The sequence below is a fragment of the Tenrec ecaudatus genome, chromosome 4 (genome assembly GCF_050624435.1).
Source record: "Tenrec ecaudatus isolate mTenEca1 chromosome 4, mTenEca1.hap1, whole genome shotgun sequence".
NCBI lineage: Eukaryota > Metazoa > Chordata > Mammalia > Afrosoricida > Tenrecidae > Tenrec > Tenrec ecaudatus.
In genome coordinates, this window is record NC_134533.1 from 108,971,220 (window position 1) to 108,990,085 (window position 18,866).

At 44.2% G+C, this 18,866-nt stretch overlaps 2 protein-coding genes across 2 annotated transcripts; one reads left to right on the plus strand and one right to left on the minus strand.

Moving 5' to 3' along the window:
• Positions 1 to 1,730: 1,730 nt before the first annotated feature.
• FDXACB1 (ferredoxin-fold anticodon binding domain containing 1) lies at positions 1,731 to 9,624 on the minus strand. The gene is made up of 5 exons (XM_075546585.1): positions 9,020 to 9,624; positions 8,635 to 8,791; positions 6,567 to 6,770; positions 6,117 to 6,275; positions 1,731 to 3,691 (listed from the first exon to the last, which is right to left on the minus strand). Exons 1-5 carry the CDS (start codon positions 9,192 to 9,194, stop codon positions 2,515 to 2,517), a joined length of 1,872 nt encoding a protein of 623 aa, XP_075402700.1. The 5' UTR covers positions 9,195 to 9,624; the 3' UTR covers positions 1,731 to 2,514.
• A 14-nt stretch (positions 9,625 to 9,638) lies between these two features.
• On the plus strand, positions 9,639 to 14,391 carry CFAP68 (cilia and flagella associated protein 68). The gene is made up of 4 exons (XM_075546586.1): positions 9,639 to 10,920; positions 11,667 to 11,897; positions 12,465 to 12,531; positions 12,757 to 14,391. Exons 1-4 carry the CDS (start codon positions 10,825 to 10,827, stop codon positions 12,933 to 12,935), a joined length of 573 nt encoding a protein of 190 aa, XP_075402701.1. The 5' UTR covers positions 9,639 to 10,824; the 3' UTR covers positions 12,936 to 14,391.
• Positions 14,392 to 18,866: the final 4,475 nt, after the last annotated feature.

An 18,866-nucleotide genomic window follows, 5' to 3' on the forward strand; every position in this document is an offset into this window, starting at 1 on the left:
TGTTCTTTTGGTTAAAAATTGAGTTGTGTGAATGAGTTCACTTCCCAAACTGAAGAATGACTAAGGGCCATAATTTTTTGCTTTTAAAAGTATTTTTATTGGGGGCTTATACAACTCTTATCACAATCCATACATACATCAATTGTATAAAGCACATTTGTACATTCATTGCCCTCATCATTCTCAAAACATTTGCTCTCCACTTAAGCCCCTGCCATCAGCTCCTCATTTTTCCCCTTCCCTCTCTGCTCCCCTCTCTCATGAACCCTTGATGATTTATAAATATTATTATTTTGTCATATCTTACACTGTCCAACATCTTTCACCCACTTTTCTGTTGTCCATCCCCCAGGGAGGTTATATGTAGATGCCTGTAATCAGACCCCCCTTTCTACCCAAGCCTTCCTCCACCCTCCTGGTATCTCCACTCTCACCACTGGTCCTGAGGGGATCATCCACCCGGGATTCCCTGTTTCCAGTTCCTATCTGTACCAGTGTACATCCTCTGGTCTAGCCAGATTTATAAGGTAGAATTGGGATGATAGAATTGGGATCGGGAAGTGTTTAAGAACTAGAGGAAAGTTGTATGTTTCATCATTGCTACCCTGCACCCTGACTGGCTCGTCTCCTCCCCGTGACCCTTCCGTAAGGGGATGTCCAGTTGTAAGGGCCATAGTTGTTGGGAGTTCCACTAGTCTCTATCTGACCAGTAAGGAAGGTAGGTCTCTTTTATGATTTTGAATTTTGCCTCTCACTTTTCTCCCACTCTATCTAGGACCTCGTGATTGATGGTCCCATGACCGTTATTTCATTGGACTAATTGTTTCCATGCATCTTCAAATTTTTCACTCTCTTTTTCCTCCAGATAGGGGGAGGTGAATGGTACTTTAGATGGCTGCTCAGGAGCTTTCAATATCCAAGTTCCTCCTTACCAAAGAGGGATGTTGAGCATTATGGCAAAATAAGGTAGGGTGCAGAGCAGTCTTTGTGGACTACATTATGCCAGTTGACTTTTGTCAGTTCACCCCCCACCCTATTGTTGTCCTGAGTCCCCAGGCCTAGCAACTCATTCCCTTAAGATGTTTGATTATGTCTGAGAATTTTTCATAACTTTGTGTCCTGTATGCTCCACATTTGTGGATATATTTGCAGCAAATTTCTCCTTACTAAGCCTTGATCATCCTGTTTCCCTTGAGAAAATCTATCAAGATCATCCCTTGGGAATCCCCCCAAAACAGTCACCATAGCCTTCTAACCTGACTGACCTCTGTACCTTGAATTTAACTGGCCAGCAGTTATCCTCAGAAATATTGATTGGACCTTTCTTCTGAAGGTGCCCCACGGGACAAAGACAAGTGTATTACTGAAACAACTTTCTGCAGCAGTCCACTAATTGCAGAAACGTGTTTAGTTACGCACACTGGAATAAAACCTGTGCATGGATGGACTGGATCCCTAACCCTACTGTTTCACGTACTGTGTACACACTAGAGAACTAAGAGCAACGGCACCAATAGACATAGGTGTACCCATGTTCACTGCAGCATCCACATGAACAAAAAGATAGAAATGAGTTACATCTCCATCAGCGGAAGAATGGCTAAACAAAATGTGGTGTGCACATGATGATGGAATACTATAAACAGCCAATAATGAGTCCATGAAACACAAGATGAATGAATCTGGAGGACGCTGTGCTAAGTGAAGTAAGTTCATCACAAAAGGACAAATATTATATATCACTTTTATTTTAAAAAGTCAATCGGCTTATACACAGAAAGCAACTTTGTGGTAACCGGGGATCGGATGGTGAAGGAGAGGAAAACCAGATGAAATCCGCTACGATGGAGTCAAACCGGACGCACAGTGACCCTCCGGAAGAATAGAGCTGTCTCCTAGGGTTTCCCAGTCGGTGAAGCTTTCTAGGAGCAGACTGTGATGGCTTCCCCTGTGGGGCAGCAGGGGGCTCGCAGCCGAGCGCTGTGACCACTGCATCACCAGCTCCTCGACCAGATCGTAGGCCCATGTTAGTTCTTGTGAGGAGAAAGGCAATTCACAAAATGGGAAGTCAGTGTGACATGACCAGGTACACGGAGGCACGGAGAGGTATGCAAAGATAAAGGGCAGCTACGGTGAATGCAATAGCAGCTGAAGGAACTTCAAAAAGGTTGTGGGGAAATGGAATTAAAAGAGGGTGAGATTTTCCCACCAGTTTTTGGAAGCCTCCTCAAATACAACTCTGCAGTTATAGTAACAGGGACAATGTTTCATGTGGCTGCATCGGTGTGGAGTAGATGGTGTAGAGAAGATGGTGTGCATATCTAGCTATAGTTGTGGGCCTTTGTATGTGCTGCATCTAGAAGGGCTTCAAAGAGTGTTTTGGGGGAAAATCTGTTATTTTTTAATTCCTCTTTTGACACCCTTTTTCAAGCCCCCTTGTATATCCATATCATCATAGAACACAATAGAAGTTACGGCGACTTCATCACACACTGTAGAAATCAATACACTAAACTACCGAGGTGTCACATGTAACCGTTGTTGAATTTTTTCCCTAAGTTGAGACTGCATTGATGCTGCTTGCTGTTGTGTGAGGGCCTTGTCACAAGCCTGGTAGGTCAATCTGTAGCACAGGCTGACCTGCTCCGTGTCTGGATGCTGAAAACGACTAAGGAACTGTATGGAGATGACAGTGTCCTGGGACACTTCTCGGGCCACAGTATGGAACTCGAGTTCATCAAAGCCCTGCTCCTCATCTAACCAAAAACTAATATCATGCACATAGCATGGGGGATACAGGGAATAGCTTTTGAAGGGTTCTCTTTCCCCAGGGACAAAGTTCTTCAGGAAACGGTTATCAAAGGACCACAACATTCTCCAGTCAGAGATACTCCAGACCAGCATGGTTAGTAGGTCCAAGTTCATAGACACCAACACAAGACCTTGGTCTTTGTGTCTGATGCTGGTAGCAGATGTGGTGACGGACCCAATAATCAGATTCTCGGCACCATCTGGAGTCAAATGATGAGACTTGACACTAATCAGATAATCTTCATTTGGTTGAAGGAGAAATTCCACTGAACTGCCCAACGGAGAGCCTTGAGGCAATGTCTGCGTCAGCAGGCCATCTAGAACACACTTCAGGTGATCAAGCAGCGACTGCAGAGAGCCATCCTTCTGAGTTTGATTAAGCCCCAGAATTAGTAAAGTCTCGTGAAAGGCTGGCATCCTGAAAGGCAAAATGAGGCATTTTCTAAAGACGGGTCCGCTGAGGATATGCAGAGAACCTGGGAGAAAGTCTGGTGCCTGGATGACAGCCGGAACATGAACTAGGAGAGAAGGTCTAAGGCAGCCCTTGGCTTGACCACAGATTCTTCCAGGAGTCCCTTCCTTATCTCGCTCAGGATGCCTGGGAAGGCTACATTCAGCAAATGACAAGAGAAGCTCCTCCGTGTGTTGTGTCGTCCCATCCGTCAGGGGCTCCGCATGTGAGTGGTCCTCAAGGAGATTCACCCAAAAAGCAGCTGAGAAATTGTCACCTTTCCAGGAAGTGAGAGCACTGGCGCCCTCTGGTGGCAGCAAAGGTGTGGGACACTTCAGCCTTTTTACAGGGAAAGCACTGCTGAATAGAGCGATGAGTTCCTCATTGATGGTTTTGACAGGATGACCTGAAGGTGCTTCCAGGAGACCCCTGTTTAAACACACACACAAAAACAACAAAAACACACCTTTAAAATAATAAACAATTATGGCATAGCTAGAATTAAAAGCGCAAATAGTTGTAAAGAAAAGAATTATTCCTAAGTTGATTCTAGAAGGAAACAAATCATCTACTATTAATAGATCTATCATGTGCTTTAGAATTTTGACAGCCTTTAGGAGTGTTTTCCAGTCCAGTCTGTTGGGGTACCATGCCCTGGCCCCAAAGTTCACGTACAGCATTCCCTGGGGACCTGGCCACTCCATTCCCTTGCTGTTCTGTTGCATCCCCCAGTGCTTTTCCTTGGTGTGGCGGGAACTAACGACAAGCTTTTCTTTCTTGTTGTGTTTTGTTTGTCATTGGTTTGTTGTTGTTCTGTTGTATATTGTTGTTTGGTTTTGCTTTGTTTGTTTTTGTGCATGTTGTTATCTCCACAGGTCTGTCTAAATAAGATAGGCTGGATGAACAATCTGGAGGAGAAAACAACAAGACTGACAGTTCTGGGGGTCATGGGAGAGGGGAAATGGGGGTAAAGGTAGTGGTGTTAACAATCCCAGGGTCAAGGGAACAACAAGTGATCCAAATTGGTGGTGAGGAGGGGGTGGGAGGCCTGGTACGGCATGATCAAGGGTGATGTAACAAAGAGGAATTGCTGAAACCCTGGTCAGGACTGAGCATGATAGTGGGACAGGAGGAAAGTCAAGGGAAATAGAGGAAAGAGCTGGGAGGCAAAGGGCATTTATAGAGGTCTAGATAAAGACATGTATATATGCAAATATATTTATATATGAGGATGGGGGAAATAGATCTATGTGCATAAATTTATAGGTTTAGTATTAAGGTAGCAGATGGACATTGGGACTCCACTCAAGTACTCCCTCAATGCAAAGAATACTTTCTTCTATTAACTTGGCATTCTATGATGCTCACCCTCCCAACCTAACTGCTGAAGACAAAGCAGGTGAATAAGCAAATGTGTTGAAGAAAGCTGATGGTGCCCGGCTATCAAAAGATATAGCATCTGGGGTCTTAGAAGCTTGAAGGTAACCAAGCAGCTCTCTAGCTCAGAAGCAGCAAAGCCCGCATGGAAGAAGCACACCAGCCTGTGTGATCACAAAGTGCCAAAGGGATCAGTTATCAGATATCAAAGAACAAAAAATCATAACATTGTGCACTCACCTCCATGGTATGATCGCTGAAGACAAATGGGTGCATAAGCAAATGTGGTGAAGAAAGCTGATGGTGCCCGGCTATCAAAAGATATAGCATCTGGGGTCTTTAAAGCTTGAAGGTAGACAAACAGCCATCTAGCTCAGAAGCAACAAAGCCCACATGGGAGAAGCAAACCAGCCTGTGTGATCATGAGGTATTGAAGGGATCAGGTATCAGGCATCATCAGAAGAAAAATCTTATCATAGTGAATAGGGTGGGGGGAGTACAGAGTGGAGACCCAAAGCCCATTTGTAGGCTATTGGAGATCCCCTTGCAGAGGGGTCTCAGGGAGGAGACGAGCCAGACAGGATGTGATGTAGCAACGATGAAAAATATAACTTTCCTCTAGTTCCTAAATGCTTCCTCCCTCAGCACTATCATGATCCCAATTCTACCTTGCAAGTCTGGCTAGACCAGAGGAGGTACACTGGTACAAATAGAAACCAGAAACACAGGGAATCCAGGGCGGATGATCCCTCCAGGACCAGTGGTGTGAGTGGCGTTACTGGGAGCATAGAGGGAGGGTGGGTTAGAAAGGGGGAACCGATTACAAAGATTTACATATGACCTCCTTCCTGGGGGACGGACAACAGAAAAGTGGGTGAAGGGAGACGTTGGACAGGGCAAGATATGACAAAAATAATAATTTATAAATTATCAAGGGTTCATGAGGGAGGGGGCACAGGAAGGGAGAGGAAAAATGAGGACCTGGTGGCAGGGGCTTAAGTGGAGAGCAAATGTTTTGAGAATGACGAGGGCAATGAATGTACAAATGTGCTTCACACAATTGATGTATGTATGAATTGTGCTAAGAATTGTATGTACCCCTAATAAAACGATTAAAAAAAAGAATTCTTACAGCAACTATACCACACACCCCAAAAGGGTAGGTTTTCATTCTAAAGAGGCTTGAGAAGAGCAGATCAAAAGCATTCCCCGCAGCAGCATCCACCGTTTTCAGCATCTATTCATTATGTACTAGGAAACAAACTCACGGCCACCAAGTCAATTCTGACACACAGTCACCCTCCATAGGGTTTCTAGACTGCAAATCTTCAGGGGAGCAGCTGGCCTCACCTTCCTCCCAGGGAGCAGCTGGTGAGATTGAACCATAGTCCAACACCTAACCCACAGCACCCCCAAGGCTCCTGAGTCATTCAATCCAATCAAGATACAGCTTGCCATGGGCTCTATAACAGGTTACCTGTTCAACTTTCCTACAAGGGCTTCTGGTTCTGGAAATGAAAGCCGGTGGTCACCCAGTCTGATTCTGAAGAGTCTGGGTTGGAGACATTCAAAGGGCAAGCTCCGGGTGAAGATATGGTTCAAAGCACCTTCGACATGAAAAGCCTTATCTTGACTCCTGGTAAAATACACACACCCAGTGTAAAGCCTGTAAAGCACTAAAGATAGCAAGGAATATCTGGAGAAGGAATCAAGAAGTTGGCAGTAGGGGTTTCGGGTTGTCACAACTGGTACAGCAGGGGTGCTAGCGGCATCTCGTGGGTAGACCTCAGGGATGCTGCTAAATCGCCTTTAAAAAACCGGCAGGAGAAAAGCATCCCCTTGCCAATGTGAACAGATAGAGAGTTTGGTTTTTCATCATTCGTGACAGAGATGAAGGAGGAGGGCTTGGGCCTCTGCGCTTACTTACCTATATCCAGTGCACTTGTACCCTGGCACAGCCTCACAGCTGAAAGGGCGCACATCACTTAAAATCAGCCCGCCCAGGGCTGCCATGGCAGTCACTTGCCAACTGTTGTGCCATTCTCTCATGGGCTTGTCAGCAGGCGTCCCTCCTTGTCCTCTGCATAGTGCCACATGTACTTCTCCTGCCTCTGCAAGCACCTCTGCACAACTACGGGGTGGAGAGGGACGGAAGAGACACCCCAATCGTTTATCAAAAGCAGATAGCAATTACATAGGAATTAGCAACATACACATAGTTTGGCTACAAGGTCTAGACTTCAAATAATTAAAATCCAACTATACATATTTACCGTGGTCTGTTTGATTTCAGAAGGTGCCCTAATGGTGTAGTGGGTTACACATTGGACTGCTAACCACAAGGTCTGAAGCTTGAAACCACCAGCTGATTGACGGGAAAAGAAGAGGCTTTCTGTTGCCATACAGATGTCCAGCCTTGGAAACCCATAGAGCAGTGGTTCTCAACCTCCCTAATGCCTCCGCCTTTTCATACAGTTCCTCATGTGGTGGTGGCCACCCCCAACCATAAAATTCTTTTCGTTGTTACTTCATAACTGTCATTTTATTAGTTAAGAATTGGGCAACTCCTGTGAAAGGGTTGTTTGAAACCCCCCCAAGGGGTCACGACCCAGAGGTTGAGAACCACTGCTTCAGAGGGTTGCTGTGGGTTGGAATTGGCTCAATGGCACAGAGTTTGTTTGGTTTGGTTGTTGTTTTTTTAATTGGATTTCAAACATACAAAGAAATGGTGTAAGTAAATAAGAAGGTAAAGTTAATGTTCAACACACTAACCACTGCTAGAAGCTGACCTTTGGGTTGTTCAGCGTTAGATTTGTGTTGTTTCTATATGTTATAGGAAGGTCAGGGTCCCCAAAAATCCTATACAAAATTCATGGCTTGTTACATTTTCTTCCCCTTTTAGAATGTTCTTTTTGCTCCCCGCGTATTAAAATACTACACCTCAAATACTAGTGTAAAATATTGTCTCTGAAGTGTCTTTACAGCTGCAACCCAGTGATCTCCAAAAGAATCCCTGTGCTTGCTACAGCCACAGTAGAAAGGCCTGTTTCATGTCTACAATAACTTTATAAGATTGTCGTTGCTAGGTGCTGTATGAATTGGCTCCAATTTACAGTGACCCTAAAACATGAATCAAATACTGCCTGGTCTGGCACCCCCCCACAACTGCTACTGTGCTTGTGCCCATTACAGCCGCATTGTCAATCCATCTGGTTGAGGGTCTTCCTTTTTCACTAGCCCTCCACTTGCCTCAGCATCATGTCCTTCTCCAGGGACTGATCCCTCTGGATCACAACTCCACTTTGCAGTGGAGGAAACCAAAACATGGAAGGATTAAGGAAGTTGGCCTAAAATCCATGAGTGAATGGTGAGGCTGAGCTTCAAATCCGGAAAGGTTATTTGGTTCCTAAATCCATGCTCAGTCACTACAACCCAGTGGCTTTCCTATTGGTGCATAATCAAGAAGTGGGTCTCCCTTGACATGCCCAAGAGCACATAATCAGTACTTTTATTTAGCATTTAGGATTATATATGTCTGCTTGCCAACTTGATTGTGGGTTCTCTTTCATACTCTGCCATCCAGTTGATTCTGACCCTTCGTGACCCTAGAGCAGTGGTACTCCACCTGTGGGTCATGACCTCTTTGGGGGTCCAACGACCCTTTCACAGGGGTCGCCCGATTTATAACAGTAGCAAAATTAGTGAAGTAGCAACGAAAATAATTTTATGGTTGGGGGGTCACCACAACATGAGGAACTGTATTAAAGGGTCGAGGCATTTGGAAGGTTGAGAGCCACTGCCCTAGAGCGTAAATCTTTAAGGGAGAACCTGGGCTTTGTCCATCAGACCTTGGGGTGCGCACCAGGACTCCTTAAGCCTATGGTAATTACTTTAAGAGATCTGCCTTATCTCACTACTTACAATGTCTGAGTGCGGTAACCACGTGGCTTGCATTTTCAATACATTATACTTTTGAGGGCTCTCTTTTTCCTCACCTTTGGAAAAACTTGGCGAGTAGTTCCCTATTCTTAGCCACTCCGGCTTTGCGTCCACAGTGGGGGAAATTGAAATAAATTCGGTCGAACTCCCTGTCGTGCAGTTCAAAGGCGTCAGCCAGCTGGGTGCAGTCCACGCCCAAACGGACCTCCGCACCTGGCGATGAGAATGTGGAGGGGCAAAATAAGATAGAAAGATGTCCTAAGGCCTGACACCAGAGAAAAATCTTCCTAACCCGAATCATACACACCAGCCCCGGTCTAGGCACATGGCAGGCAGTCCTTCTGTACCTATAGGAGGACCACGAGCAGGCGCCCACCCTCGCCCAATAGGAACGCGACCGGGAACCGCGTGGGGCTTCGCCAACGGGGCCGGTGTCGCTACCTCGCTCGCGGAGGCGCTGCAGGTTTTCCGCGGCCACGGGATCGCGGGCCAGGGCGGCGGGGCTCTGGAGGCAGGTGGCAACAACGCGAACGGTGCTCGGATCCAGAGTCTTGCTCAGGGCGGCGGCGAAGGAGAAATTCCCCTCCCCGACCAACAGGAGGCGCTGCGGAGCCATGCCTCCCGCGCGCTCCCCGCTCGCGCTCCCCGCGGCGCTCCTTTCTTGCGTCACTTCCTCCTCTCTTGCGTCACTTCCTCCGCCGGCCTCCGCCCGGCCCCTGTCGGCTCGTCGTCGCCCGTCGATGACGCACACGTAGCGCCTGGTTTTCGGAAGGACCTGGCTGCCAATTCCAGAGTAACAGTGACCAGGAGCTCAAAAGAGAGGCGTCTCACGCTTCTGTCCCCGCACGTCCTCAGTTCCTCGAGGAAATCAAAGTGTCTCAGAGCCCGGGGACGGCACGAGCGACTTCGTTACACCTGCGTGAGGTCACAAGCAGTCCCGAGCGCCAGAGGGCGGGCCCAAAGGCAGCTCTGGGGGAAAGAAGTGGGGCGTGGCCCGTGCGAAGGAGGGGTCGCTCGGTCGCTCCCGGCTTGCGCCTGTCCTAAAAGGTTCTGTAACTGCTTCCGTCTTGTCTGCAATGGCTCTGTCTGCTCCCCGCAACTTTCCCCCCACCCCCACCCCCCCAGGTGCTCCTGTCGCCTTCGTTCTGTTCATCCCAGAAATATTGAGAGCTTATCTGCTCTGTCACTGTAAGGGACTTTGGGGAAATACGAGGCCACTCTGAGGATCTTGGATGAGCACAATTCAACCGACAATTTCACTGAATCTCCAGTTTAGTGGAGGATGCATGCATGCAGCAAAAGAAGCAATTCTGACATGGTGGGATGGATTATGCGAAGTCATTCAAGGTGCTACGGTAGCACGTGGAAGGGGGTCCTTATCAAGTTTCATGTTGAAGTGGAACGCTTACTTGGATGAAGTGAACACGAGTTGAAAGCTAAAGGGAGAGAAGACACCTTATGTGGGTCAGGAGGAGGAACTGTATGAAATTATGTACATATTGAAGCGCCAAAAGACTTTAGTTGTGTGAAACGTCACGGGGAGAGTGGTAAACAGACGAGACTGAAAAGTTCGGGAGTGGGTCAGATTACACAGAGTCTGCTAAACCATTATAAGAACCGTGAACATATTCTAAACAGTGAACAGTCACTGAGATTTTAAATGGGAGGGTGGCAGTTGTGTTTCCTTTTTAAAACTTCAGCTTTCCTTTAAAGAAATGAGGGGCAGAACAAGGCGAATGACAAAGACATCAGCTAGTGAGGCTGCTGGGCCAATCAGGCATGGGTCAATAGTGATCTGAATGGGGAATTTGGCAGTGGGGATGGAGGATACTGAACCGATTTAAGAATCATACTGGCCTAGTGATTTAATGTCTATAGGAGGCTAATGAAAAAGTCAGAGTTAAAGAGAAGCCCTAGGTTTCTGGTTTGGCCAGTGGAACGGATGGTGATGGATAGTGTGGGCTAGATCTCCGGTCTGAGTACTAAGCCTGGTGTAGTTTGTGGGACAGCTCTGCTTTAGTCATCATGCTGCTTGGTGACATCAGCACATCTATCTTCACAAAGGCAGGTGGCATCAGAACAGTTACCAGGGATGCCATCCTTTAAAATTGTGATATTGACTTTGTCCCTGCTGTGGAAAGACATGTCGATTGTGGCTCCCCAATAATGGCCACAGGGAACCTGGGTCACCTATAGTCTTTCTTTGTCTGAAGAACTAGAAAGGCCAGGTTTAGCGACACCTCTTGATGAACATGGAACAGCTGGACATGGATCTCACTCACTCTCCTAGGAAACCTTCAACCTGCACAAGCTACCCAACATCTTATTTCTCTTCAGGGAAGGTACCACCTTGATCCTAAGCCAGGGAACCAGGCCTTCCCCCATCCCCCAGTAGACTTTTGATATCTTACCGGGAAAAAAAGAAAAATCTGAAATTTGGACATTGATCATCTGGTATGTGCAAAACATGATTGTTTTGGAACAGGCAGAGGGTGAGGTTGCAATAGTGAGTAAGACACAGATCCTGCCCTTAGCGAGTCTACGGTTCAATAGAACAAATAATGCATGTATTTGAATAATGTCAGCAGAAAGTTCTAAATATAGTAAATGATGGAAGGCAAAGTTCCCTGTGAAGTAAAAGGGATGAAAACTTCAGAGAAGGTATCATAGAGAAAGTGGTATTTGAGTTAGAAGGAAGGAAATAGTTGTATTTGTAATACACCTTTTGTTTCTCTATTCTCTTAGGCTACATCAGTACTCTCAGTCCCTAAATCCTAACATCTCAAAATCCTGTGAACATTTAGCTCATTCTCCATGTGGTATGGGAGGTTCAAAAGGCTCTCCTATGTCTTCTCATGGGGACCATTTTATCTACACAGCTGCCTACTACTGATTGAGAGGATAGGTTAAAGTGTTCATGATCTAGAGAAGAAAAAAACCCAGAACCACAAGTCACTTCCAAGGAAACCCTTGATCATAGGAAAGTGCGGTCATGGTTTCCTTGGAATGTAGAGCAGAGGATGGGAAAGGGAGGCCCTTTCAGCTCTGTTCTTGGTTCAGTAAGCTGCTTTTTCTTGCCTTTTCTCAGAGGCAGGCCCTGGTGTGTTTCCTCACAAACCCACACTGTGGCAGTATCATTAATGCTGATGGCCATGGTGAAGTGTGGACAGATTGGAATGATGTTTCCAAGTTTTTCCAGTATGGATGGAGATGCACCACCAACGAGAATTCCTATTCAATCCGTACTCTAATGGGCAACTGGAACCAGGAAAGATATGACCTAAAGAATATTGTGCAGCCAAACCCCCTGCCTTCCCAGGTAATCAACTGATCAATTAATCTCTCATTTTTTTCTCTTAGCAAAAGAAATTCTGCTAACCACTTTAGAGAAAGGAATCTGGTACTGCAATCTCTCAGGCTCTCTAGTCGCTGAAGTCATTGGAGGCGGGAGAGGAGCAGTCATTAGCTGGAATACCTACCCCTCTCCACTATCCAGTTGACTATTATAGATGGGGACTTCAAAAAGTTCCCAGAAAATGGAATTAATAATGAATATTTCCCAAAATCTGAAGACATTGGACGAATGGATAATACTCTTTCTCTCGCTTCTCTTTAGACCTCATGTTTTTTTTATCTACAAAAATATAACTTATGGCCCAGGGTAGCTTCTCCCTCAGTCTTTTCTTATCCAGACCTGTTATTTACCTGAGTTTTGCTCTTAAATATCTTCTATACACACAAATACAAAAGGTCTAGATTACTGACAGACATCTAATCCACCTAAAGTATGACAGATTCCATTAGAACTGTGTCGTGATGTCCTTTATATGCTTATTTAGCAATAGACTACTAAATACTTAGTAGTCTGTTATTTTTCTCTTTTCAGTTTGGACACTATTTTGAAACAATATATGACACAAGCTATAACAGCAAGATGCCTCTTTCAACCCATAGTAGGTGGACTATTCTTTTAAACTTTATATTCTCATGACCTATTCCAGTGCTGGAAACAGATCAATTCAATGAAAAGTATATCAAGGGAATGAATGAATGAGAAATTTCTCTTTCACTTTTGGCAGTTCTCACTCCCTGTTCCATCAGAAATAAGAGTGCTGTCAGTCACTGAAACGCCTTGTCGTTGACTAATGCCACTTTCCATTCCTCCTCGTTTCCATCAGGATTTAACCAAGAGCCTCACTGGTTCCCAGGACATCAGCCTGAACTGGATCCTCCCCAATACAAATGCACAGGAAAGTCCACGCACATGAATAGCTATTCAAAGCCTCAACAACCCGCGCATCATCTTGAGTGTGTATGGGATCCTAGTAATGACCAATTTCACAGTCCAAGAGTGTAAGAAAGAAAGGGAAGTGTTGTTTCTCCAGAATAGAGTGCAAAAAGGAGCATGTTCTAAGCAACAACTAAGACTTTAGCTTGTAGTGATACAGTCCGGCTTTCTGAATAAAATATTCAGAAACTTCTCTGCCCCCGTTTATTGTTGTAACAAAGGTTTACATGTTAAATTTTAGTCAATGCTATTTACTCTCAGTTCTGTATCAGGGGTTGTGCAGGAGGATCTAAAAAGTGATTCCTTTCAAATCTACAACCACTGTTCTTGTCTGCCTTCCATCAGTAAATAAAAGGAATGCAACATTCACTGTTACGTAAGTTCTGTTTGACTGACCGCTTTCTGGATAAAAAGCCACGGTCATATAGTGTACGAGACCAAGTTATTTTGCTCAGTTATTAACTGATAGGTCGAAACTTCAAGTCCACACACAGGCACTTCAGAAGAATGTCCTGGTGGTTTACTCTACAAAAAATTATATATTGAAAACCCCATAGACAACAGAAAAGTGGATGAAGGGAGATATCAGACAGTGTAAGATATGAAAACATAATTTATGAATTATGGAGTGTTCAGGAGGGAGGGGGAGCAGGGAGGGAGGGGGAAAATGAGCTGATATTAGGGGCTCAAGTGGAAAACAAATGTTTTGAGAATGATAATGGCAACAAATGTACAAATGTGCTTGACACAATGGATGTATGTATGGATTGTGATAAGAATTTTACGAGCCCCCAATAAAATGATTTTTTTAAAAAGAATATGTGATAAGGGCACAATTATGACCTGCACTTTTGCTTTAATTGTGTTAATATTACTCTCGGTCATAAACTGGCTTTTTCCACTCTTTTACCCATTTCTTCATTGTCTTAAGTCAGTGGTTCTCAACTTGTGGGTCGAGACCCCTTTGGGGGTCTAACGACCATTTACAGGAGGTGCCCGATTCATAGCAGTAGCAAAATGACAGTGATGAAGTAGCAACGAAAATAATGTTATGGTTGGGGGTCACCACCACATGAGGAACTTTATGAAAGGGTGGCAGTATGAGGAAGGTTGAGAGCCCCTGTCATAGATGGAGGTCTTTCTACAAGGATGATTTCTCCATCCCACAACATCTACCCAGGAAACATTAAATGCTTTCCCTTTAATTTTTCATGGCATGTTGTGTATTCTCCATGAGGGCCTCTTATGACATTGCCATGTCATGACATGTACACCTCTCTGTCTTAATGGTTAGGATATGAGACCTCTGAAGATTTCCATTTCACAATGCTTTGTTTATAAAAATAGCCCTGGAAAGATACTCAAGCATGATTTTTGAATGAATCGATAGATCTCATTAAAAAAATCGCTGAAAAACTCATGTACGAGTATATACAGTAGTTGCAGCCAATAGTATTCCATGGATTAACCATTCTTATTTTAAACGAAACCAAGCACAAATAGTCAACCATGGGGTGGAGGCTAATTTCCTAAGGTAGCATGCTGAATAAATTTTCTTCTTTAATTTTTTTTAATTTCCACAGATACTGTGATAATGTCTGTACAATTGCTTGATTAAATACACGCAGATATAAGAAATTCTGTGTAGCAGAAATTAGTAAATTTGTCAATGTCTTTATGTTCAAATATAATTTCACTATTTTAAAATAAAAAAAAAAAGAAAACCCTATGGAACCTTCACAATAAAGTGGGGGGAAAGCCTATATATTTTAAAAAGAAAAGCCTGTAGAGCCCAGTAGGACTGTGATGCACATGGGCCGCCCGAGCTGGAATCCGCCTGACAGCAAGCACGCCTCGCCCTTTCCTAAACAGCCTTTCTTGAGTACCTAGATAAGACAGGGACTATTTTTATCATTCTAGAGATTTTCTAAGGACATACAAGTAGACAAAGTAGTATAATAAACTTCCATGTTCCATGATTCAATTTCAGTCATTCGTGACCAATTTTACTTAATTCTCTTTTTAACTTTTTATTGTGAATTGGGTGGGGACTTAAACATCTTATAATCCTTTTTTTTGCATTCAACAACTCAACTCATGGGCTCTCAAACTTGGTGTGCTTGCCCCGTTTTCAGAAAAACAATTAACAACCCCGTTGGAAATTACACACTTCATTTTTTAGCCCGCAATGCAGGATAAGGTGTAGGTTTCTGCTTTTGCAGCCCACCCTGGAAAATTCCAGCATGCCCCAGAGGAGTTATTGCCCACTTTGGTTAAACACTGACTTAGTATCTCAAATCTCCCAGTGGCTTGCTCTGCCCCACCACCCCTCTTATTTTTCTATTTTGTACATTTGTTGTAGAATATTACCTTCCCTTCATCCAAGTTAGCTCCTGTCTACCCTCTAGCCTGTTATTTCCCTTCTATTGTTTGTTTTGTACGGTTGCAGCGTCCCGCAGGGGGCGGAATTGCCCAATTTGGAGAACACTGAATCTACTCTAATGCTTCACCTGCCTTCCTTTGGCCTCCCTCCCAACTTGGTATCCAAGTCTGTTTTCTTTTATATAAAACCTTATTCTTAATTTTTTTCCCCTTATAGAAATTGACTCATAATACTTGGCCTCTTGTAATTGATTAATTTCACTCAGCATCATGTTCTCCAGGTCCCTGAGGTGCTTTATGGGCGCATCACTGTTTTATTCCATTGTGGAGCCCTGGTGGTGTAGTGGTTATGTGTTGGGCTGCGATCCTCATGCTTGGCAGTTCTAAACCAGCAGTGGCTCTGTGGGAGAAAGACTGGGTTTTCTACTCTGGTAAACAGTTACAGTCTCAGAAACCCACAGGATCTGCTATGAGTTGGCATTGACTGGAGGGTGGTGAGGTTTTTGAGTATCCCATTATGTGTGTGTACCATAGTTTCTCTATTCTTCTACCGGTGGGTATTTGACATATCGATGGGTTAAAAATACAGCACCATATTCACAGGTAACATCCTTTGTTTTGTGTGCCAGTGTACTATTTTGCTAAACGATGACCTCATTAGATTGTTTCAGTTCAAGATTTAAGAAGTGTTTTGGTGTGATAGGTTCAGGGAGTCCTTTACTCTCAACTAGTCCAGTAAGTCTAGACTTTAAGAATTTGAGTTCTTTTCCACCTTTTTCTCCTGTTCTGTGAGGGCCCAGATGTCTGTAGCCTTGATCAGAACAGTCGGTGGTGGTGCTGGGCATCATTTCTTCCTCTGCTCTCATGGTAACCAAGGCTGTGATTCACAGAGGCTCATGCCCCTGTAGATTAACTCCTTCTCTGAGACGTTGGTTTCCCTCTTTCTCTTTGGTTCCTGACGTTTAGTGGTCAATAGTTGTGCCCTCGGTGGCTTCTTGGAAGGTTTAAGACCCCAGATGCTGCTTAATTCACTGCATAGGGTCTTCATCGCTGCAATCTTTACAGAAACAGATCACCAGGCCTTTCTCCCTCGGCAGCATTGCATGGATCACACCACCAGCCTTTTGGTTAGTAGCCTAGTACACACTGTGTATGCCTTCCAGGCACTTAGCTGGCATATAATAAGCATTTTCACATTACCGAATGAGTAGACACTGTCAGCCTTCAGAACAAAGATCACACCGAGGCATTCACAGATATATAATTAAGTTGTGAAATGTAAAATGCTAAATATAAAATCTCAAAAAACTCTAGACTCACTGCAATCAAGTCAATTCAAACTAACAGTGACCCTATAGGACAAGGTAAAACTGCCGTTGTGGGTTTCTGAGATTGTTCCTCTTTATGGGAGTAAAAGCCTTGTCTTTCTCCTGTGGAATGGTTCCTGGTTTCAAACTGCTTACCTTTCAGTTAACAGCCCAACATGAAACCACTACACCATCAGGGCTCCACATATATAGTAGAATAGAATTTTTATAAGCATGAAAATACATTGCATTTCAAAAATTAAATTATTTAGAGCCATTGGGCAAATATATTCATCTGGTCTTTTAAGGGTTACTGAAATGACATCTATATATTGTGGTTACATAATCTGGTGTCAATTAGGGACTCGAGAGGATTAAGAGTGAAGGGGTGAAGTCTAGTCTGTCAATCAGGTCATAGCCAATGAAGCCTCTATGTGAGCATGGCCTTCCCCTAAGGATTGTGGGAAATCCTGTATGTCCTCCTAGGAGGTGGGAGACACCTCTCTCTACTCACTCCCTGGGAGGCATTGCAGCTGTCAAGACACATGGAACTATGCTAGTGCCCTGAGCTGGAGTAGCCACATGGACCTACCCTGATGCAACCAGACCTCTGAAGTTGGAGAATTCACGTAGAGACCCCTGCCAGCGCTGATTACAACGCCAGTGGATCCAAAGGCTTTCTACCCACTGGCCTGTGATTTCGCATCATTGCATGTGTTTCCTGAGTCTGATGAGGACTTTATAGATTGGTATTGGACATATGAGCTAATATAGGACTTATGAGCTTGGACTGGACTGGGTTAGGATGCCTTCTTAATGTACAATTACCCTTTATATTAAACTCTCTCATACACATGAGTTTCTGTGATTTGGTTCTCTACTCTACCTGGACTAACACAGTTATACATCTATTTCCCAGAATTTTCTTTTTAAAATTCTAATTAAAAAATAATAAAAGCACTTAGCATGATACTCACTGCATAGTAAGTGCTTGAGAAATGTTTTTATTGTTATTAAGCGCCATAGGGTTGTATCTCATCGCAAGTAGAACACAGGGTTTGCTCCACAGGGTCAGGCTGTGGCCTCTGCTGGAGTGCCTCGAGATGGGTTTGAACCCACCAACATTCTGCCTAGTAGTTGAGTGCATACGTGTTTTGCTATCCAGGAACTTTCAGTAAGTGTTACCAAATGCAAGCTTTAAAAAAATGTTTGAAGAGCTAATACCAAGGGCTTAAGTGGAGAGCAAATGTGTTTGACACAATTGATATATGTATGGATTGTGATACAAGTTGTATGAGCCCCCAATAAAATGATTTTTTTAATGTTTTTAAGCTAGTTAGAACTGGCTCAACATCCTCCTCAAAACCAAACCCACTCGTTCTGTGAGTAAAAAAAGCCTCATCTTTCTCCTGAGGAACAGCTGGTGGTTTCAAACTGCTGACCTTGAGGATCAAAGTCCAGAGTGTAACCCACCCTACCACCAGCCCCCCTGAATCATGCCAGAGCAACGTGGAGATATTGCCCACGTTGAGAAAAGCACAGGGCTAGAAAATAAACAAGGGTTAACTTGGGTAAAGAGAGACAGTACCCAACAGGAGAGAAATCCAAGGGCGGTTAGTACAAAGGGGAGGGAGGTTGGTAAGGAGCTTAAATTGTTTAAAATAAACTATCTGAAATGTAACCCCCTACCCAGTAGACACTTTTAAAAAATTGGTGTGGTTTTTTTAATCTATATTAGGCCAAAAAGTCAACAATCACTGTAAAGCAAAGATAATAAATAAAGCACCCAAACCTCAAGATTAATGAACTAGAGAAGTCATGTGCTAGGTGCAAATAGTGTGATCTATAAAAGGATAACAATAAAGGACTTTCTAATTGGACATGGTAGCCATACAAAAGGGATCCTGCATAGCCTGATGGCAGTATTTTTTTTTTCAAAATCATTTTATTGGGGCCTCATACAGCTCTTATCACAATCCACACATACATCCATTGTGTCAAGCACATTTATACATATGTTGCCATCAGCATTTTCAAAACATTGTCTTTCCACTTGAACCCTTGGTATCAACTCATTTCCCCCCTCCCCTATCCCCCTCCCTCCTGAACCCTCGACAATTTACATTTTTTCCCATGAATGACACCTTTTAAACATGAATATTATCCAAATGTCACATGTGATTTAAGACCAAGTTCATAAAATTATGTGTGTTTGAGTGCCCCGAACCAGCGGGACTCAGTTATTCGAGAGGTTACCGAGGGGGATCCAGCCTGAAAGAGAAACGGGCGAGAGAGAGGAGCGAGACCAAGC